General features: G+C 50.4%; 2 protein-coding genes across 6 annotated transcripts; one reads left to right on the forward strand and one right to left on the reverse strand.

Annotated features, from left to right (window-relative positions):
* The first annotated feature begins 254 nt into the window (after nucleotides 1–254).
* On the forward strand, nucleotides 255–4,374 carry Ly6e (lymphocyte antigen 6 family member E). Of its 4 annotated transcripts, none has more exons than XM_057792696.1 (5): nucleotides 255–721; nucleotides 1,917–1,983; nucleotides 2,855–2,949; nucleotides 3,332–3,451; nucleotides 3,564–4,374. In XM_057792696.1, exons 3-5 carry the CDS (start codon nucleotides 2,898–2,900, stop codon nucleotides 3,782–3,784), a joined length of 393 nt encoding a protein of 130 aa, XP_057648679.1. In that variant the 5' UTR covers nucleotides 255–721; nucleotides 1,917–1,983; nucleotides 2,855–2,897; the 3' UTR covers nucleotides 3,785–4,374. The 4 variants fall into 4 exon arrangements, with proteins under 4 accessions (XP_057648679.1, XP_057648680.1, XP_057648678.1 ...); XM_057792697.1 differs by having other exon boundaries at nucleotides 2,858–2,949; XM_057792695.1 differs by lacking the exon at nucleotides 1,917–1,983 and having other exon boundaries at nucleotides 256–721; nucleotides 2,858–2,949.
* A 13,197-nt stretch (nucleotides 4,375–17,571) lies between these two features.
* Ly6s (lymphocyte antigen 6 family member S) lies at nucleotides 17,572–21,791 on the reverse strand. Of its 2 annotated transcripts, none has more exons than XM_057792830.1 (4): nucleotides 21,724–21,791; nucleotides 21,367–21,437; nucleotides 20,248–20,364; nucleotides 17,572–18,390 (listed from the first exon to the last, which is right to left on the reverse strand). In XM_057792830.1, coding segments are annotated over exons 1-4 (414 nt in total). In that variant the 5' UTR covers nucleotides 21,726–21,791; the 3' UTR covers nucleotides 17,572–18,166. The 2 variants fall into 2 exon arrangements, with proteins under 2 accessions (XP_057648813.1, XP_057648814.1); XM_057792831.1 differs by lacking the exon at nucleotides 21,724–21,791 and adding an exon at nucleotides 21,548–21,712.
* Nucleotides 21,792–22,139: the final 348 nt, after the last annotated feature.

Consider the following 22,139-nt stretch of genomic DNA (forward strand, 5'->3'; position numbering starts at 1 on the left):
GCTCGCAGAGGAAGGGGAATTGAGAACCAGATCTGTCCAAACCAGTGCCTCAATGACCTCTTTCCCCGAAATCATATTCTGTCGCCTCATCCCAAGAGAGGGATGGGCTCAGCCCGGAGGAACCTGATAACCAGCAGGGCAGGAGGTGCGACATCCTCGGTCCAGCACTTCCTCAGCCCCCGCGGCAGCGGAGATTCCCATGAGCGCCTAGGGCTTCGGGATGCAGTCTGTCCTCTCCTTCCGGAAACAAGCGGAGCCTGCGCACAGGTCCTAGCATCAATAATTGCCGCAAAGACCTAGCCCTTCCACCCTCCCCGGGTCTGTCCTGCAAGAGAAGGCAGACAGGCTGCACCGCAGGCCAGGTGGAAAGCGGCGGGCCACGCCAGCGCTCAGTCGCCACATTTTGTAAGCATTTAGGGAAGACTTCTGGGTGCCACCGGGGTCTGGGGACCGGAGCCGTGGGCGCATGGGTCGGGACTCGGATCCGAACCTCAGAGGAGAGGCTGTGCTGTTAGACCAGGGACGCAGCCGCAGGACCCTGAGTCGAGTGGCCGGGATTGTCCTCCCCAACCAGTAGAGACCCGCCCACAGCCCGTGGAGCGCCCCGCCCGCCGCCCGCCCCCGCCATCCGAGCCCGGTTCCGCCGCCTGGGAATCTCCAGACTGTGGCGATCTCCAGGACCTGAGGTTTCCGGAGCTCTTCGGGGTCGCTTCGCCCGGAGGTGAGTCTACGGGGCCCGGTCTCAGATGTTCACGCGTCACGCGAGGACCGGGCCATGGCGCGGATGCGCTGGGAGAGAGCTGGCAGCCTTGGTCGCAGCGTCTGGGGTCTGGGCACTCGGTACCCGGGTGCGGAGTGGTTGGAGCCTGCGAGGCCCCCGGCAGCGTGCTCCATTCCTCCCATCCCCCAGTCCTCCCGGAATGTTTCTGGAGATCTGGAGCAGAAAGGGGCAAAGGCCCCTGCTGAGCCCTCACTGGGTGTCCCTTTCTCAACTCCACCGCTGCTGATTTGTCTGCTTGGGATCTCCAGGGATACACCCTTGTAAACTAGAGCAGGAGTTGTGGGACCCTCTGACTAGGTGGATTGTTTGCCCAGCGGCAGGACCCTCCCCAGAGTGTGGAGCGGGAGCTCTTTGTCTTTGTCCGGGATTTTGCATACCGGTGCTGAGGTTCCCTCGGTTGTGCCTTGTGCCTGGCTAGCTCCGTTGACCTAAACAGGCTCATTCCCCGGCCGCCAGCCTGCCTCTAGACACCTGGCTTTCACAGGTGAGTCCTGTGAGTTTGAGGAGGAGTTCCTGGGCCCCAAGCGGCCCTGCCCAGTGGCCTGCAGATGGTAGCTTTGGACAGACTGGTCACAGACTCATCGCACTGGACTGGTTTCCAATTCCAACCACTCCCCTGGTACCTCCCCTCAGCCCTTCTGGTCACGCTGTGAGTCCTCCTCGACCTGTTTGTGGCATGCGCCAGAGCTTCCTAGCAGACAGCTCAGGACTCCTTCGTTCCAAAAACCTCACTGTGTTTAGAAAAAAAACAAAAAACAGGCGGCTTCTTTTCTCCCTGTATGTACTGCCTGGAAGCGAGAACAGGCCCAGCTGGGCTTGGCACTGAACTTGACCATCTGGGGTTTTTGCTACCCACTACATGATGTTAGTTAGCAAGGCTCAAGACAGGAGAGGCCAAGGGCTGGTCCTGGAAGACATTACAACTTCATTTCCTACTGCATTTCCTTTCTCTGTCTTAGAGGACCTCCCCAAATCTGTAAGCCACCCCTTTTCCTCTCGGTCTCTGGAGTGCCCCTCCCACTCAACAGATGGTACCAGTGTGCTCCCCCCGCAGGAGGCCAGTGGTACTCAAAAATAGGACAGTGAAACCCAGCAAGCTGGTCCTTTCTCCAACTTTGTCTATCCTGTGCCACAGACTCCTGCCCAGGTGCCCAGAAAAGCCCCGTGGCCCACCTGCCTGCCTAGTGTGCTGAGGGATACAGGTAACCTCTTGTTGCCCTTCCCAGACCCAGGTGGAGGAATGGAGTTGGCTTCTTCTGGAAATGGGTCCTGAGCCCCACCGCCAACCTAGTATGGGTAACGGGAGGGAATGGTGAAGCCCAGAGGCCTCTAGCCCCCTCCAAGAGTGTTCTGCACTGCCCTGACCTCTGGTCCATTCCCTAAGCTCCCCACTTCTGTGGCATCCTGAGAGTTCTTGGTTCCCCCTATTTGGCCTTGAGTACCCCCAAGTTTGGGAAGAGGATGTCAACTGGAAGGTACCATTAGATGAATTTGGAGAAAGATTCTGCACTTGCCAAAAGAGATGTCAGATAAAAGCTCTTTCAGTAATTGGCCGCAATAGCAGCAGGAGGGGGCCAGTTATACTGAGGTAGAGATTTGATTAGAAGCCCATGGGGCAAAGGAAAAAAAAATCTGGCTGCTACAGGTTTCAAAAGGAGGAGGGGCTCTAGATAACATATGGCTTATGTAAGTGTGACTGTAGCACAAGCCTAGCTTTAGGCAGTGCAAACTGCTTCTGATTGGTGCAGGGGTTAGGAAGCCTTTCCTGGATAAGGAATTGGGCTGTAACTCAGGTGGTCTCAATGGCTAGCCTCAGGGCAGCAGGGGGTTAATACTTCTTTCCTGCCCTACCTGGGGCCTGAATCCTGATCTACCAAGGGGACACATGTGGCTCACTGGGGAGGTGTGGGATGGTGCTGTCTAAGCCAGGATCCTGAGTGGGTAGCCTGTCCCTTAACCAACTAACTCTCTCTCTCTCTCTCTCTCTCTCTCTCTCTCTATCTCTATCTCTATCTCTATCTCTATCTCTATCTCTATCTCTATCTCTATCTCTCTATCTCTATCTCTCATTAGCAGGCCTCTTTGGAGCCCTCAGCAGGTGTCTGCCGCTTCCAGCATGAGGGTCTTTTTGCCTGTACTGCTGGCAGCCCTTTTGGGTGTGGAGCAAGGTATGGAGCCCTGAGACCCCAGGTGCAGCCTGGCCTTCCTCCCCTCCTGACCCTCACTCTTATTTACCCTGAGCCAGCTCTCCTGTGAACTTCTGCCCTTCCTGCCTCCCACTCCCTAGCAGAGTTCCCCTGCCTCAGTGCTGGCCCAGCTACACTCTGGTCACCTTGTGTTTAAGGAGACACTTTAGCCCCTCCAGGAACTACAGTCTAATGTCACTTGTCATCTTTCTCTGATCCAGGACCGAGTATGTTGTAATTGCTAGTTGTCAGCAAAGGGTTGGGTATCAAGCCCCGCCCCCTCCCCCACTGGAATGGAAGCCTTCCCTGGAAGGCTTCCCCAGAGCACAGGCAGCCATCATCTACAGTATGTCCCTTTTTGCAGCCCATTCCCTAATATGCTTCTCCTGCACCGATCAGAAGAGCAACTTGAAATGCCTGTGGCCAACTGTATGCCCGAGCTCTGACAATTACTGTGTCACAGTATCTGCTGCCGCCGGCTTTGGTGAGTACCATCCTAACCATCTCCATCTCCCTGGCCTGGACCAGGGATCCACAGCACTTTCTCCATCTCCTGGTGTCCGTATGTCTGTCCCCTAATCTCACTTTCCATACAGGGAATGTCAACCTTGGCTACACCCTGAATAAGGGCTGTTCTGAAATCTGCCCTCGTGAGAACATCAACGTCAATTTAGGAGTAGCATCCGTGAACAGCTACTGCTGCCAAAGCTCCTTCTGTAACATCAGCACAGCTGGCCTTGGTCTTCGCGCCAGTATCCCCATGCTGGGCCTTGGACTCCTGCTCAGCTTGCTGGCTCTGCTGCAACTGGAGCCCTGACCACCCCCGTGTGCTCCCCATATTCCCCCCAGCTCAGGAAGAAAAGCAGCCCCTTTTAGATCCCAGGGGACTCTAGGAGCCTTCAGCTCCTCCTGGGTGTGTCTGGTCCCCCTCTACACTCTTTCGGCATCAGGGATGAGCACCAGATGGACCCACATCTGCTCTGTTGAAATGGGACTGGCTACCCTTGTGTCCAGAGCCAATCCTGTGACTTCCTTTGGGGAACCAGGAAAGGGGTGAAAATCTTCCTTGGAGTCTCAGAGTCAGACACACTGACAAGAATGTCTAACCAAACGAATGTACACCTGCGTGTTCAGTGTGTCTGTGTGAATGAAGTCACCTGGGGTCTGGGATGGGCAAAGGGGACCTGGAAGATTCTAGAGTGGAAGGCCTCTGTCTCCACTAAAACTCCTTCCCCTGGCATTACTGTACCCAGGTTGTACCCATTTCAGGAGGCTGCCCATGGAGGACTGCCACTCCCAATGAAGGCTCCCACCCCTAGACCCAGTTGAGTCCCTGCCTGCCCTCTCCGCCCACACTGGCTTCCTGCTGCTATTCTAGTGCCTCAAATAAACTGTTCCCACCCATTCCTGCTCTGTCCTGGATGTCCTTACCCCTCTCCCACTTTGCAGAGTCTCCTTTCCCCTCCAGTCTGGAGGGACCTGGAGATCCCACAAGCCCACAGCTCTGCATAAGAGATCCTGAAAGACCAGCCTGGTGTGGTGAAAATTCTTTTAACACTAGCAAGGCAGAAGCAGCTATCTATGAGGCCTGCCTGGTGTACATAGAATCCAGGCCCATTTAGTGGGATGGAGAAAGGAGGGGAGAGGAAGAGGGATAAGGGAGAGAGAGCTGGAAAGTATGCTGTCGCAGACTGCGTAAGTCCAGCTACCCATAAAGTGGACCCACACATTATTCATCCAGGGACTTGGAGGCCTGCTGTGTACAAGTCCTTCACAAACCACAGTGGTCTGTGAAGCCACAGAAGTGTGACCAGGCTAATGATATGATTTTTGTTTTGTTTTTCCTCCTGATTTGGTTTGGTGTACACGCCAATTTTTTTTCTTTTTTTTTTTTTTTCTTTTTTTGGTATTTTAAAACAGGGTCTCACTGTGTTAGACTCACTGCCCTCAGGCTTGAAGTAAGCCTGCCTCTGCCTCCCAAGTGTAGGGATTAAAGGCGTGCACCGTCACACCCGACACTGAGACTTTTTTGTTTCTGAAGCAGGATCTCACTTAAATTCTAGGTAGAGGTTACAGGCAGTTGCCACTACACCTGGCTTGATGGGGTTCACTGTTGTGGCTGTTGAGGCACAAGAGACTAATGGAGACAGACCTTGAAGCAACTTTTCTTGTGTCTGGGCTCCTAAGGAGGTGCCTATTCTCAGATTTCCCCAAGTCTCTGGGCTGGCGGGTGATACTACATTGGGATGTGATCCACACAGTTTGTGGCTATGGCAATATCGGTGTCCTAGGGATACTGCCTGGGGTGGGGGTGGGGGTCAAGCATGGGGACTTCAAAGGGGTCAGGGTGGACTTCTGAAGTCTACAAAGGCAGTGGCTTTGTCAAACCAGGATTCCCATGACCTGTATACCCTGAAGGTGTCATAGGAAGGACTAGTCTCATTCCAAGTGGGTCTGCCCAGGCTCATAGTGAGAAAGGAAAAACTCTGAGGAAAGCTTGCCAGGAAAGCAACTGTGGGGCCCCTGAGACTCTTGTCACAGGACTATTGAAAGGCAATAGAGAAATGTGGAAGCCAAGTCTTCTGTGGGAATCTTGGGCACCGGCAGTATCCACTGTGGTGTTCATGACAGATCTAGGAAAGATTCCTAGAGACATTGACCCGTGACCCTAGCAGGTCTCAGAATTAGTGAGGAGGACCCTGGGTCAGACTCCTAAGATGTGGGAACCAGAACCGCACCAGGCTGTAACAGGAATGCCTAACAAGTTCTGGGTTCCTCGTCTTGACTTTGCTTCCTCTTGTTAGGTAGGAGAGGTGCCACAAGACTCAAGTGTTGAGGTCACTTGTGGTCTGGGACTCCTAAGCCCCCTTCTCCTCTAGTCTGCAGGGCCGCATCCTCTCAAGACTAAAGCATGGGGCAGTGACCGGTCTGGTCCGATTCCTCCCAGGAGAAGGGTGGTCAGAGGACCTAGAGTTCTAAGGAAGACATTAGGAAAAATGAAGGCCAGGGTGGCCAATTTCCTGATGCCCACAGCTGGTAAGAGCAGGGAGAACTGAGGAAGAGACAAGTGCCAAGGGCCAAGTTTCACTTTCTGGAGAGGGAAAAGGCAGTGCCCCAGATTTAAGTTTCAATTTCCTGAAGTTTAGAGGCAGGAAAGTTCAGGAAGGGAGGGGAGCAGGGAAGAGGGCAGAAAAGGCCAGATAGCGGGAGGGGAGGAGGAGGAGGGTGTACACGCTCCTCTCAGAGGTCTACCCAGGCTTTGAAGAGAGGTACTAGGTGACCACCAGCCTGGCCTTGTCAGATTCAGACATCTGGTCCCAAGATAGGAATGACCCCTTCCCTGCAGCCAGTCCAACACATCTCTCTGATGGGTTCAGGGTCTGTCCTGCCTCCATGCCCTGGCCAGTGAGTAGTCAATCCGACCCTGCCAGCTGCGTCCTACCCAGCAGGTGCTTAACCTCCTCGCATTGGTTCCAAGGGCTCCCATGGCAGAAAACTAGAGACTAGAAACTCCAGGACCCTTTTCCACCTGAGCATCAAACAACAAACTGAGCACGCCCTGGCAAGGTCAAAGTGAACTGCTAGGAAAGCTTCCTTACTTGGGCTTCATCTGATGAACAAAGCCTGCGCAGGGAAAGCCCATGGTGTACCAGAGTACAGCCCACGGTATACAAAAAGTACAGCCCGAAGGCAGGGGCGATGGAAAGGTCCTGTGAAGAGTTCTACACTCATGGTGGGTGACTTGGGGCCGGCCTCCTTAGCTCACTAGCCCACGCTCATTCCTGGGAATGTGTTCCCTGTCTAAGCTCTATTTCTAATTCTGTGTGTCCCTGGTGTGGTCTTTAATTCGGACACACAAGAGCCTAGAGTTTACTCAGACATGCCCACTAACACAAGTATTTTTTATTTTTTCCTTTTCTTTATCACTTTTCAAAAAATATTAAAACTTTTTTATATTTAATAAACTTTATTCTTAAAAAAAAAAGATTGCAAACCAGGGGCTGGAAAGATGGTTCAGCAATTAAGAGCACCAACTGCTCTTCCAGACGACCCAAGTTTAATTCCCAGCACCGACATAGCCCCTCACAACTCAATGTCTGTAACTCCAGTTCGTGGGGATGTACCACCGTCTTCTGTCGTCCTTCAGGGACACTGGCATGCATGTGATACACAGACATGCAGACAGACAAAACACACACATAAAGTAAATCTGTAAAAGAAAAAAGTAAAGAAAAGCCCCACTCATGAAACATCAACCCAACCCAAAGTCTAACAACTTAAACTTGCATACGGTTAGAATTGGCATTTGAAATGGAAGCTGTGAAGCCTCACGTGAAACCTTAGCAGTACCAAACATTGTGTGCACTGTCTCAGTTAGGGTTACTGTTGCTGTCATGAAACACCAGGACCAAACGCAAGATGGAGAGGAAAGAATTTGACTTGCCTTTCTACATCACTAAAGGAAGTGAGGGCAGGAACTCAAACAGAGCCAGAACCTGGAGGCAGGAGCTGATGCAGAGGCCATGGAGGAGTTCTGCTTACTGGCTTGCTCCTGGTGGCTTTCTCAGTCTGATTTTTTAAAATAACTTTACTATTCATTCATTCATTTATTAGACAGTGTTCTGCCTGCATGTGTGCCTGCAGGCCAGAAGAGGGCACCAGATCTTATTACAGATAGTTTTGAGCCACCTTGTGGTTGCTCAGAATTGAATTCAGGACCTTTGGAAGAGCAAGCAGTGCTCTTAACATCTGAGCCATCTCTCCAGACCCCTTAATCTGCTTTCTTATAGAATCCATGGCCACCATCCCAGGGATGGCACCACCAACAATGGGCTGGACCCTCCCCCATCAATCACTAATTAAGAAAATACCTTACAAGACTGGAGAAATGGCTTGGCATTTAACGGCATTGATTGCTCTTTCAGAGGACCCAGGATCAATTCCTAGCACCAACATGGCAGTTCACAACTGTGATTCCAGTTCCAAGGGACCTGACACCCACAGCCAAGCACCAATGCATAGAAAAAAATAAATTAAAAAATAAAATGCCTTATAAGCTTGCCTACAGCCCAATCTTATGGAGGCATTTTCTTAATTGAGGTTCCTCCTCTCATACTTAGCCTTACACAAGGTGACATAAAACTTTCCAGTACATACCTTACCCACTTTTCTTTATCTCTTTCATGCCTCCTTCCTCACCCTACCCTCTTCTGTTTTGGATACCGGCCAAAGCTCAAGCTTGCATTCCCTGACACTGTGGACTTTTGTCCTGTTTCCCTGTCTGCCATGCCTAATTTTAAAGGCATTAACAACACGTAAGTTTGCAACTAATGCCTCAACAAGCCAAGTTCGGTCACCCATTCTCAAAAAGACAATCTAAAAGAGTCAGTGTAGCCACACTGGGAAGAGGGACAAAGAGATCCGGTGGCCAGACCTCCCTAAATCCATCTTTGGGGTCTTACCATAGGGGTAAGGTTTAAACAGAAGACGAGATATACAGAAGTGAGCAGCAGGTTCAGCCAAGATGTGGGGGCCCTCAGGAGCTGCCCAGGCAAGATGTGGGGACCCTCAGGAGCTGCCCAGGCAAGATGTGGGGGCCCTCAGGAGCTGCCCAGGCAAGATGTGGGGGCCCTCAGGAGCTGCCCAGCCAAGATACGAGGGCCTCCACCATGGCCTCAGCTCCAAGTCTGTCGAGCTGTAAATCTTTCTCCAGGGTACAAGTTCTTCCTTCTATGGCTTCTAGGGCTTTGTTCTCCCAGCAGGAAGTTTTGGAGGAAATTCCAATGTCTTTGGATCTTTTTTTAAGTAGTCTGCTAGCGTCAGAGAGGAGCACAAATGTCCCTATGGAATAAATTCATTTTTCCCAGGTAGTCAGGTTCCAAAGAATTGATGTGCCAATCCAGTCAAGTCTTCCTCTCCTGCCTAAATTAAATTAAATTGTCCTTGAGAGCCCCCTGCTTTCCTTCCAGGTCCCGTCCCCTTATACACACCTGCCCCAGCAATGAACTTTTAAAGTTCCCTGCCTATGGTAGCAGGCCTAGTGGCCACAAGTATCCTGGACAAAAGGTCCTGGGATCCTGTCCCTTTCCTTTTCCCTCCTGAGATCCCACTATACACACACACACACACACACACACACACACACACACACATACACACATTTTGATGCCAACTGGAAATTGCCAACCCAGAGCATCCCCAGGCAGCTCCTAGGCCTCTGGTGGCTAAGGGGCCTGGGAATCAGGGGCACAGTCTCATCTGAAAGGGCAACCTGGTTGCAGGCAGGGCTCTGAGCACACCCAGAACCCTGCGCTTTTCCCTATTTTGTACTCTGAGGACCAAGGCGGCAGCCCAGACCTCTGGAGAAATTTGAAAGATGGAAGACTTGTTGGACCAAGAGCCTCAGGTATCTATCTGCCCAGCAAGTGGAAAGGTTCTGTGGGTGAGGGTTGAAGGGCAAGGGGCTGGAAGATGGGGACTCAGGTGTGGTATGTGACTGTTGTCTCATGCGTATCTAGTGACTTTAAGCTGATGGTTAACATGAGACCCGGACGCGCCACCCGTGCCCTCTTCTCTTAACAGCTGAGGCTGCTCTTATCCCTTTAATTCATCAGCAGGATGGGGAAGAAAGCGGACCAACCAGTTCCAAGAGGATCGCCCTGGCAGAGTGCCTCCAAACCCGGGCTCCGGGCTGGGCCGCACGCGCCCTCTACTGGCAGAAGCTTTCACAACAGAGCGCATCTCGGCTTTTCACGGCATCACGCCTTTCCCCAGTTCTGTCTGTGGAAGAATTCTCCCCGTAGCGATCACACACTGAGGCCTATAACACTCACTAACGTGACTGACCTTCCCTGTGAACAAGAGGAGGATGCCCCCCATATGAGTTCCCACGAGTCCTTGGGAGTAAAATAGCACCGAGCCATCCACCAAACTCGGGAAGACCTAGTTTGACCTGAGCTAGGCTTTGACTCTCACCAGGATCCTGGGATGTTGTTCTGGGGCATCCACCCCCCACCTTCCTGCTCAGACTCTGGGTCCTACATAGGACTGACCATGGACAGGGTTCCACAGGCTTCAGACAGACCGCAAGAGGCATGGGAGAGAGAAGAAAAGGTGAATTGAGGTGGGGGAGGGGGAAGCCCAGAAGCTAACTTTCGGTTTCCTTGACTTTTGGAAGAAGGAGGGAGAAGAGGGACCCAGAATTTGAGTTTCGATTTCCTGAACTTTAAAGGCAGGAGGGGCCTGAGATGACCTTCAGAGGGAGTGGAGGAATGAGGGAGGAGGAGATGGGGGTGGGAGAGAGCTACTTAGTAACAGAACCACTTAGGACTCTCTGGGGTCAAGTATTGCCTGTGGTGCCTCCATGATATTCCCAGCCCCCCCACCCCCCTCCGGAGGCTGGAAATGGCACACCGGGCCAGAGGCTGAAAGGTTGCATGGTAGCCCAGGCAGAGGAGAACACCTGGTACCCACAGAGGGGTCTGGTTCCCACCTCACAGTCAGGGGCTGAGTTCTGGGCAGTATGTGGGGCTCCTGGCCTCCACCGGAGCCTCTGTCCCTCTGTCTTACAGATGTGGCAGACCTATCTAGGGTTTAAAGTCCCTGTCTCCTTTCCCCTACATCACCTTTACCTACACAGCAACATTGCCCTCGTTCAGCACCCCTGTCCATTAGGGCCTGGTCAGCAATCTTCAGAGACTTGGGGTGGGGGAACAATTACTCAGGTGTGTGAGAGGAGGCAGCCCTGCAGCATGTCAAGGAAGATCAAGGAAATTCCTTCTTTAATACCCTGTTCCCTGGGCCGGAGGGAGGGTGGAGAGTCTGGACTTTGGAAGAATAAAGCTCTCAGAAACTTCACTTACTGTTCTTTTGCTTGTTTTTGATTTCTCTTTTTGTGCTTCTTGTGGGGGCTATTTTTGTATGTTTGGTTTTTGTTTATTTTGTTACTGTTTTGATTGTTTTTTAAAGAGAGAAAAAAAGAACATAAAATTGGGTGTGTAGGGAGGTGGGGAGGATCTGGAAAGAATTGGGGGAGGGAAAACACGATCAAAATAAGATGTATGAAAAAATTTTCAGTTCAAAAAAAGCTATTGTATACTGGGCAGTGGTGGCGCACGCCTTTAATCCCAACACTCGGGAGCAGAGGCAGGCCAATTTCTGTGAGTTCGAGGCCAGCCCGGTCTACAAGAGTTAGTTCCAGGACAGACTCCAAAGCTACAAAAAAACTCTGTCTCGAAAAACAAAACAAAGCCATTGTAAAATGGAATTTCTTAGGGGTGGGGTACATTCAGAAAACCGCCGTTTCACACAGTGTACAAGCCTCTGAGACAGGGTACAGTCTGACTTCATGAAGTGTGCTGCACAGCAGCTAAGAGGTGGAAAACAATATATATCTGGCTCCTCTGTTGCCACAGTAAAAAGAAGTGGGCAGCCGCATTCCTGCCTGTGACCTCAGGAGGATAATCTCTGGGGTTAGGCAGCTCTGTAGGGCTCTGTCGAGGAGCTCAGAAGGATGCCTGTAGTGGTTTTCCAGTTGATTTAGGGATGGGCAGTTGGACTGAGGCTCTAGGAGTCTTAGAATCTCAGTTTCTCAATGTTCAGGGTCAGCCTTTCCAGCTGGGCTCACTCCCGGCAGGGAGGGGTGTAGCTTTGGGAAGACTGGGTGTAGAGAGCAAATTTAGCCTGAAGTATTTGTCACTGGAATTCCAGCAGGCTCCACCAGCTTCTTTCTGGAAGAACAAAGGCTTGTCAAAGTCAGGGAGCCTGGACCTAGTGGACCTAGTGTCCGGGTAGCTTACGGGTTTCTGGAGGATCACCAGGACCTCTTTGCTCCTGGCCACTCCTGTCTCATTGGTCTCTGCTCTTGCTCAGCCTGTGTCCTTCTAGCCTACCCCTGTACTGGCTCTTTAGGGACAGGCTCTGGCTTTGTTATGATTTCTGCTGCTATGAAGAGGCACCATGACCACGGTGTATTATTGTTATTATTGTTACTATTATTTCCTTCTTATTAAGGAAAAACATTTAATTGGGGTGGTTTGTGTTTTCAGAGGTTTAGTCCGTTATCATCACGGTGCAACATAGTGGCATGCAGGTAGACATAGCTCTGGGGATGGAGCTGAGGCTCCTACATCTTGGTTTGCAGGTAATAGGAAGTGGTCTGTGTCACTGGACACGGCTTGAGCATACATCAGACCTCAAAGTCCACCTCCACAGTGACATACTTCTCCAACAAATCCACACCTCCTAACAGTGCCACTCCATTGGGAAGTCATTTTCTTTTAAATTACCACTCCCTGACCCCCGAAGGACTGTAGCTATATCATAATGCAAAAAATGTATTTAGTCCAACTTCAAAAGTCCCCATTGAAGTTGGAATTTTCTTTGGGCCACCAATCAGCACCCAAATAAAGACACAGAGACTTATTATTAATTAGCTTAGGTTTGTCCCACTTGCTCTTTGAACTTAATTTTTAAAAAAGATTTATTTATTTATTATGTATACAGTGTTCTGCCTGCATGTATGCCTCCAAGGCAGAAAAGGGCACCAAGTCCCATTACTGATGGCTGTGAGTCACTGCATGGTTGCTGGGGATTGAACTCAGGACCTCTGGGAGAGCAGCCAATGCTCTTAACCTCTGAGCCACCTAGCCAGCCCTCTTTTAACTTAATTTAACCGGTTACTATACATCTATGTTTTGTCTCAGGACTTTTGACCTTTCTTTTGTTCTGTATGTTCTACTTTCCTGCTTCCTCCATGTCTGGCTGGCCGGCCCCTGGCATCTCCCTGTCATCTCCTTTTCTTTCTTCCCTGAGCCTAAATCCCTCCTCCTACTTACTCTCCCTGCCCAGAAGTCCTGCCTATATCTCCTCCCTTGCTATTGGCCATTCAGCTTTTTATTAGACCAATCAGGTACCTTAGGTAGGTAAGGTAAAACAGCAACACATTTTTACATAATTAAGCAAATGTAATACATCTTTATAGAGTTAAACAAATGCAATACGTCTTCACATAGTTAAACAAATCTTCTGCAACATAAACAATGCAACACATCTTTACACAGTAAGGCAAATGCAACGCATCTTCACATAGTTAAACAAATATTCTGCAATGCCCCATAGTCTACCACAGTTTCAACAATGTTTTAAAATCCAAAGTTCAAAGTCTCTTTGCATCTCTTAACTGTAATCTCCTATAAAATCAAAGTCAAAAAATAGACCACATACTTCCAATATATAATGGCACAGGATATACATTACTGTTTCAAAACAGGGAAGGGAGCATAGTGAGGAAATATTGAACCAAACAATACCAAAAAACAGCTGGTAAACTCCAAACTCTGCATCTCTATTTCTGATGTCAAAACACTTTTCAGATCTCTAACTCCTTTCAGCTTTGTTGACTGAAACACACTTCTTCTTCTGGGACTGGTTCCACTCCCTGTTAGCAGCTCTCCTCAGCAGGTATCCCAGGGCGCTGGCATCTCCAAAATCTTGGGTTCTCAAGGCAATCCAGATTTCACCTTCACAACTTCACACCTGTCCTTTCTAGGCCTCCATTCAGGGTGGCATGCAGGCAGACAAGGTACTGGAGCTGAGAGTCCTACATCTTGATATGCAGGCAACAGGAAGTGGTCTGTCTCACTGGCCGTAGCTTGAGCATATATGAGACCTCAAAGCCCGCCTCCACAGTAACACACTTCCTCCAACAAGGCCACATCAAATCCTCCTAATAGTGCCACTCCCTTTGGGGACCATTTTCTTTCAAACCACCACAGGCTCCCTCCAAGTTGCTGCATAGGAGAGACAGTAGACACCTACAGCAAGAGGACATAGCCCTTGAGCAGCCTTGGGCCCTGGGGAGGAGTTCCTGTTTTGTGGTGAACCAGAATTAGACATTCCAGGATTAGGAGCTGAGCATGCCACAGCTCTCCAAGCAGGGGCCCCTACCTGAGAGCCTTGGGTAGGATGGGCTGTGTCTTAGGGGTTTTATGGCTGTGAAGAGACACCTAGAACATAGCAACTCTTATAAAGGAAAACATGCCATTGGAGTGGCTCGCTTACAGTTTCAGACTTTCAGTGGTGGGGAGCTGGCGGTGTACAGGCAGCTGTGGTGCTGGAGTAACTGCAAGTCCTGCATTTTGCAAGCAACAGGAAGTTAACTGACACACTTGGTGGTGTCCTAAGCATAGGAAATTTCAAAGCCTGCCTGTTGTAATTTAGAAAAGTGGGACAGGAGAGAAAGACGCCTTGTGACAGAGCTCAGGTGGAGGGTTTTTTTTTTTTTTTTTTTTTTAATCGGGGGAAATGAATGGAAAAAGAGGGGAGGGGAGAAGGGAGACCGGTCTCTGAGGACAGGAGTAGTAGGAGAGAAGAGAGGAGACAGAGACAGAGAGGGACAGACAGACAGATGGAGACAGAGAGAGATGGGAGGTGGGCAGGGCCCTTTTAAAAGGGAACATAGTGAATGTGCACAGGTCAGGTGCTCTTAGTGGCTACAGCTGAGGACATATACCCCAAGGTCAGGCCAGTACAGATGCCTGAATACACTGCCCCCACAGTGACGCACTTCCATCAACAAGACCATACCCACTCCAACAAAGCCACACTTTCTAATAGTGCTGTCCTCTATGAGATTATGGGGACCAGTTACATTTAGACTGACACAGGAGGGAACAGAGATCTGTTTTGGCCCTGCTATGACAGTAAAAGTATTGACAGGCTGGTGACATGCGGTTCATGAACGAATTCACCAAGGCAAAAAGGAAGAAGTAAAGAGACCCTGGCACAGGCGCGCCATAGGCTGAATGGTGAAGAGACGCTGTGCAGAGGCATTCCAAGGGGCTGCTTTTGCAGGGTACAGAATTCTGCTCAAGCAGTCGGGTGGTATCTGAATGCCACCGTGCCCTGGTTGTGTTGGCCTTTTATGGATAGACAGGTGTGGAGCTTACATCTGATCTTGCTAAGGAGTGAGGACCATCTCCTGTCAGGACTGCAGACGTAGCTTATTAGGGTGCCGCCCTTCTGAGAGTCTGAGTTACTCACTGAAGAGTGGATTTCCTTACAGTGGTGTTGGGAAGCCCTGAGACAGACCACAGCAAGGCTTGCTCAGGGAAACTGTAACAGGACCCCAGACCTAAAGCACCCTTACACTGATTCCATGATGACCATACCATTCAGGCTGTAAAGAGATATAGGCAGCCTTGCCCGCCAAAACTAAAACAAAGACCTAACTTGTCAAAGTCCACACTTCTGTGAAAGTCCTTAAGCTGGGTTTTTGGCTTCTGTAGGTCTACTTCTGGCTAACTGATCTTATTAACTGAAGTGTGTCAACCCAGAACATCTTAAAAGCTCATCCTGAGGAAGGCTCGACACTACACTGGGATCCTGAACCCAGCGTAGTTGCTGGCTGGTTAATAAAGACTTTAGATTGGCTTAAACTATGTCCTAGCAGTCTTCTCTGGTGAATACCCCACAATGTAACTTTGTCCGGCCCTGCTTGGAGATACAATGTATTTGCCAAGGTTCTCTAGAAGAACAGAGCTGATGACGTGAACATGAACATACCTACGCAGTTTATTAGAGTGGCCTGCAGCCTGTGGCTTGGCTAGTTCAACAGTGGCTGTCTCCCAAGGGAAAGGCCAAGAATCTGGTAGTTTCCAGTCCATCAAGAAATCCTCCCACGTATTCCCAGCTCCATGGGTTTTGGTTGATTTCAGATGTAGTCAAGTTACAACCAAGACCAGCTATCATAGTCCTGAACCTAGACTCCTTGGATCTGAGGAACACCAGCACTGGTCCATCACCATCATTATTTCAAGGATCTGAACCCACCCCAAATGAGGGCAGTGATCTCTGCTGCCAAGGCTGCCTCTAGACCAGAAGTCATCACGTGGGACATGACAACAATAACTTCCTCCCACTGAGGCAAGACAAAAGAATAGGGACAACTATGGGGACTTGGGGAAGGAAAGGAGCCCCAACCCAGGAGTCAGGTTGAAGCCTCTCACCAACTGGGAAGCAAGAGCTCTGCAGTTAAAAGCACTGGGTGCCCTCGAAGAGGATCTAGGTTCAGGTCCCAGCACCCACATGGCAACTCACAGATAACTCTGTCACTCTATTTTCAGGTGATCCAATGGCCTCTTCTGACCTCCTCAGACACCCCATGCATGCACAGGGTGTACATACATACAAGCAAACAAACATTTGAACCCAAAAGCATGCGTACCAAGAAGTGTGGTGTGTGTGTGTGTGTGTGTGTGTGCGCACGCGCGCGCGCAAAGGCAAGACTTCACAGACACATAGATGACTCTACTTCTTGAAGAACTCTGACACATTCCCTTGTTTTGACTGGATAGGCCGCACTCAACTGCATGACAGCATTTATTTATTTATTTATTTATTTATTTATTTATTTATTTATTTATTTACCTGATTGTTCAAGACAGGGTTTCTCCATGTAGCATTAGAGCCTGTCCTGGAACTTGCGCTGTAGACCAGGCTGGCTTCAAACTCACAGAGCTTCGCCTGCCTCTGCCTCCTGAGTGCTGGGGTTAAAGGCGCACGGAATGGTTGGATCACATCTTTAATCCCAATATTCAAGTAACTGAGGTAGGCTGATCTCTTTGAGATTGAAGCCAACCTGGTCTACTAGTGAGTTCCTGTCACAAAACAAAACACACACACAAACAAACAAAAAACACCAAAAAACTCACAAATAAATGACCTCCCAGAAGCATCACAGTTTTTTTGTTTGTTTGTTTTTGTTTTAAGTGCACAGTTCACACTTCTAAAACACACAGAATGGCCAGGGAGGTAGTACACATCTATAACCCTAACACTTTGGAGGCAGAGGTCAGAGGACTGCAACAGAAGCAAGGCCCAATATGGAAGATCATTCCAGAATCTTTATTCAAGTTTCAGGTCCCAACCAACATCTGGGTCACATTCCTGGATCTTGTCCAGGGCAGGAGGTTGCAAGGACAAGGGCTTCCCTGGTTGGGTAATAGCTCTACCTTAGAATATCTTCACCTTGACAAAATCTCAGATCTTCAGGACCTTCCAGGGTGGGGAGTAATGTTCATAGCACCCAAATATCCAGGGTGCTGCCCATATTCCATGAGGACCCCATGGCGTTGACCATATGGGCTCTGATCATCTCTGGGGCAGTGACCACTCGAGGACAAAAGGAAAGAGCAATGATGGGTTCCTGGTTGTCCCTTCCCAGTGGTGGCATCCAGTATGGACTGGGACCCCAGGAGAGGCACGGTGAGAAATTGGTTGCTCTGAGTCAGGCCATGAGCCCCTGCAGTAAATGGCTTCCAGCTCTGGATTTAAAGAATCTGAGCCAGGTGGTAGTGGCTCACACCTTTAATCCCAGCACTCAGGGAGGCAGAGACAGGTGGATCTCTGTGAGTTCCAGGCCAGCCTGGTCTACAGTATGAGTTCCAGGACAGGATCTAAAACTATGGAGAGGGGCTGGAGAGATGGCTCAGAGGTTCTTCCAGAGGTCCTGAGTTCAATTCCCAACATTACACAATTATCTGTAATGAGATCTGGCGCCCTCTTCTGGCATGTAGGTGGAGCACTGTATACATAATAAAAAAAAAAAGAATCTGGCAGGGCAAGACCTATCCACCGTTGAGGGCTCGCCTCCTTGGCTGATCCCTTCCCCCAACACAATCAAGGGCTCTTGGGAAATGGAGGAACCCTCTCTCTGTCCCCAGTATCAGCTCTGAGGGAAGGCCCACCCAAACCAAGGGATTCACCACTCCGATCTGAGTAACATGAGATAGCTATGGGGCTGGCTGAAAGGGCAGAGATGTGGGTCAGCAGTCAGGCCTCAGTGGACCCAGGGTAGCAAAAGAAAAGTGAAGTTCTTGGCTAGGAAGACAAAGGGTTTATTGAACTCAACTTTGAGCAGCATGTAGGGGAAACCCACAGGCGCCCAGAGATTCATGTGTAAACAGCGTGAGCACAATGCCTTGGAATCCTTCCCCTTCCCGGTACTGTCCACATGCCTCCAGAACCGAGATCAGCAAGCCACAGCAGAATGGCATTCTGAAGGATGTGGTGATGGGGGCTCCACACCTTAACCCCACTTCAGGGTTCTATAACTCATAATTCATCATGAGAGGGCTCCAGGAAGGAGTGATTACACACGGGGATAGGAAGATGAGGGCGGGAGTGGCAGGAAGGACCATCACAACCAGGCCTGCAGGAGGACCGACCCCAAGCTAAACACAAGCACCCCTGCCAGGGTCCAGATGCTGCCCCCAGTGGCACCTGCCGCATTGCAGAGGTCTGTGTTACAGCAGGAAATCTTGGAGTTGACGGTGACGCCCAGGATTTCCAGATTTTCAGGATACTCCTTATCGGGGCAGGTGGGATAGCAGAACTTGCTTATTAATGTCATTTTGTAAGATTCTGTAAGACATCAGGGAGTGACCTCACAGGGTATGCAGGAACAACTCAGCACCCCAAAGTCTGGGGCACTTGCCACCAGGTCTGGATGGCCCAGCCTTGCCTCTAAGGCACATTGAAGTTGGACATGGTGGCTCACACTTGTAATCCCAGAACTTGGAAAACTAAGGCAGGAGAATTGTTATGAGTTCAGATCCATCCTGGGCCACATGGCAAATTCTAGAGCAAGCATGAGGCTGGAATTTCAATCATCAGAACCCATGTAAAAGGTAGGCAGGCATGGTAGCCTACTTGTAATCTTAGTGCTCATGAAGCAGACACGGGGAATCCTGAGGTAAGTTCACTGACTAGACTAGCTGAATCTGCAAGCTTGGGGTTCAGTGGGAGACCCTGCCTCAGTAAATAAAACAGTCATCAAGGAAGATGCCCAGTGTCAACCTCTGGGCTCCACGCACTTGTACCCCTAGTGCACATGTACCCACACTTGTCTACACACAAGCACTTACACACCATGTGTTGGGAAAACAGCTCAGTCAGTAAAGTGTTTGCCACACTGAAGCATGAGGACCCGCGGTCCATCCTCAGCACACATGCAAAAGCCAAGCGTGGGAGTGCTGCGTCTAATTTCTGTGCTGGAGAGGTGGAGCGGGAGCTTTCACCAGCCCCACTAGCCTGGGGGGCAGATCCCAGGTTCCACATGGTAGTTCACAACCATCCATAACGCCAGTTCCAGGGAACCCATCAAACATTCCTTTGCATGAAATGAAACAAATAAAGCTTAAAACTAGCCGGGCGGCGGTGGCGCACGCCTTTAATCCCAGCACTCGGGAGGCAGAGGCAGGTGAATCTCTGTGAGTTCGAGGCCAGCCTGGTCTACAAGAGCTAGTTCCAGGACAGGAACCAAAAAGCTACGGAGAAACCCTGTCTCAAAAAATCCAAAAAAAAAACAAAAAATAAAAAAACAAAAAAAACTAGACAGTACTTGAGGAATGATACTTAAGGTTTTCCTCTGTCCTTGCCATATGTGCACACGTGTGCACCCACACTCATAGGCAAACACCCCCCCACACACACACAAGACATGGCACAGTGCAAGATCACCCACACGGTGGCTTAGCACAAAGTTCCCCAGGAAGTTGTATCTAGGAGACCTACTCCAGGAGACAGCCAGGCTGTGGGAAGGAGCAGGAAACCCGATAGCAGGTTGAGGCTACTCCTGCTTTGTCTATCTGGAGGGTAAGCCTGGAAACTGACTCTGTGGGGGATCTGCTGTGTCCTAATGTCTCCCAAGTCTTTCCTTTAGCCTAAGTCTTCTGATTCCTTCATTATATGCAAAGAGTCACTAAATGCCCCCACTTCTCCAGGTCCTTGATGGAGCCCATAGGGCCCTAGACATAGAGTAAGGACAGAAGCCCCACATGACTAGTACGGGTGGGGGAGGGGAAATGATGATATCCATGCATGCCATAGGGGCAGCTCTGCTCAAGAATCTACCTCCCAGGGGCTGGAGAGATGGCTCAGAGGTTAAGAGCACTGCCTGCTCTTCCAAACGTCCTGAGTTCAATTCCCAGCAACCACATGGTGGCTCACAACCATCTGTAATGGCATACAGACAGAATATTGTATACATAATAAATAAATATTAAAAAAAAAAAGAATCTACCTCTCAGCACATACCTGGACCCCAGGGCACACCCTACAGCCCCCTGCCCCTACAGGAGCCCCACTCCAACCCCAGGAGGCCCCTGCTTGGAGGGAGGGGAACTATGGCCCACAAACAACTGTAGCCCACAAGTGCTTGGAACTTTCCTCCCAAGCCCCACCCCACTACACATCTTCATACAGGCCACGGGAACTCACCCACAGTGGATTTTATCTCCTGAGTAACGCAGACGCCGTTAGTGTCGGAGCAGGTGGTTGGTTGACAAGTCTCAGGTGTGGCGGTCGCCACACACTGGTAGCAGCGCAACCCCTGAGCTGAGAAACAGGCCAATACACGAGGGTCAGGGCATGCTCTTCCTAGACTTGACCCCTGCTCTGCAGCTGGCTTTACTTCCGCACAGCTACTGGGCTATATATAGGACTGAGCAGGGACACCCCTCCTCAGTCACCTCCACCAAAAACAGGCATGAACCAAGAGCTACAGCTCTTCAGATAGGCTGGGTATTGCTGTCACAGGCAGCCAGCCGCAGGACAGACCTGGACCCCAAGAGGTAATAGAGAAACAGTCCTCATAGCAGGAGGATTTGGGTACCTCCTGTCTGCTGAGATGGTGAGTGGATGAGGGAGTAGATACCCGGGCAATACAAGGGCCTCCAGATGGGGAAGACTGTTCTGACCTGTTGTATAACAGGGCACTGGACTTCCCAGAAGACAGTTGCAAAATCAGGGTTCACCATGAGACCTCCCCTTACATAGGTGTAACTGTAAGTATGGAGGTTTCTGAGGGCTCTTAAAAAAGTTCTAGCACTGGGGTCTTCATGTGGCTGGCTTAGAGGATACAACAGAGTCAAATGTAATAATGTAAGGAATGCCAAAAGTTGAAGGTGCCAAAAACTCCCTGACTTGGCAGTTGGGCCAGGAAAAGAAACCTCTGCCAGCTTGCGTGCATACAGGCTGGCTGGGAGGCAAGGGCAGCAGGGTACTCTGAGGACAGGGGCCCTTGGTGGCCAGGGTTTGCTTGGGCCTCAAGAAAGAAATGAGAGAGGGATGGAGGGTGCAGCTATTCTGAGGCGATGGGTCCTGAGGAGTGTGGGGCCGCAGCTCACAGACGGAGCAGTGACATCCAAGCCCCTACTAGCACATGGTGAAAACTGCAAGGCAGTGTAGAGGCCCAGGAAGCCACCCCAGCACATGAGAGTTCACCCACCACCAACCAACCCACACAGGGCATCCCCATGACTCCAGTACACCTCAGGCACTGGGCACACAATGAAAATGCCAGTGTACCCTCAACTCTGAGGCCCTTTTCCATCTCACCTTTCTCTGCACACAGTAGGCTCACCAGCAGGAGGAGCACACCGGTCTTCATAGTGTGGGAACTGTTCGTCCTAGGAGAAGGGGGTACACAGACAAGACCTTGAGAGTTGGAGCCAGTTAATAGCAAAGCCCCCAATCATATCCCTGGGGCTCTCACATGTCCTGGACATGGCTCAGTCACCTAATCTTCCCCACTGGCAGCCCTCCACACGGCTTCCCTGAGGAATAGGCGTCTGCCTCTCCTGTCCGCTCAGCTTTTCCTTCCTAATCCCCAGCTTCCACCCACAGTCATATCCATCCTGAGGGCCTCTCCCTATGCGTGCCACCCAGCAGCCCCATCCTAATTCCTTTCCTCACATCCTCTCTGTGACCAGGCTGCAGTCAAGTTGCAAAGTTCCAGCTAGACGTGGTCAGAGATAAGCAACTCGGTTTATGAAATACCCTCCCTCAACTCCTCCCAAGAGGTGTCCTAAAAAGGAAGGGTTTCCGGTAGGTACTTCCTCCAGGCTATGTTTATTGCCTAAGAATTAGCGAGGCTCCTCAGAGATCTGGGTGAGCCAGATCTGGTGAGCTTTTAGGGAGGGACCATGCTGGTACTGGAAGGCTAGGAAGAGCTGATGAACAAGAGGAATGTGCAGTGTTGTCTCTCATTCAGAAAGCAAGGGAAAGAGGCAACTTACCCAGACTCTTCCTATTTCTAAATGAAAGGTATATCGGGGTTACCATGACTCAGAGCCCCACTGTCTTCCTTACTGTAAGCAGGTAAGCAACTG

Source organism: Chionomys nivalis, chromosome 17 (assembly GCF_950005125.1).
Source record: "Chionomys nivalis chromosome 17, mChiNiv1.1, whole genome shotgun sequence".
NCBI lineage: Eukaryota > Metazoa > Chordata > Mammalia > Rodentia > Cricetidae > Chionomys > Chionomys nivalis.

What these genes read in the sequence shown, in the direction of transcription:
- Ly6e (XM_057792696.1), top strand. Translation starts at nt 2,898, where the DNA reads ATGAGGGTCTTTTTGCCTGTACTGCTGGCAGCCCTTTTGGGTGTGGAG. An exon ending in CCTTTTGGGTGTGGAGCAAG is followed by an intron (nt 2,950 to 3,331) that starts GTATGGAGCCCT and finishes CCCTTTTTGCAG; the next exon opens with CCCATTCCCTAATATGCTTC. An exon ending in ATCTGCTGCCGCCGGCTTTG is followed by an intron (nt 3,452 to 3,563) that starts GTGAGTACCATC and finishes CTTTCCATACAG; the next exon opens with GGAATGTCAACCTTGGCTAC.
- Ly6s (XM_057792830.1), bottom strand. An exon ending in CCTACTGTGTGCAGAGAAAG is followed by an intron (nt 20,365 to 21,366) that starts GTGAGATGGAAA and finishes CCTGTTTCTCAG; the next exon opens with CTCAGGGGTTGCGCTGCTAC. An exon ending in GGAGATAAAATCCACTGTGG is followed by an intron (nt 18,391 to 20,247) that starts GTGAGTTCCCGT and finishes GATGTCTTACAG; the next exon opens with AATCTTACAAAATGACATTA.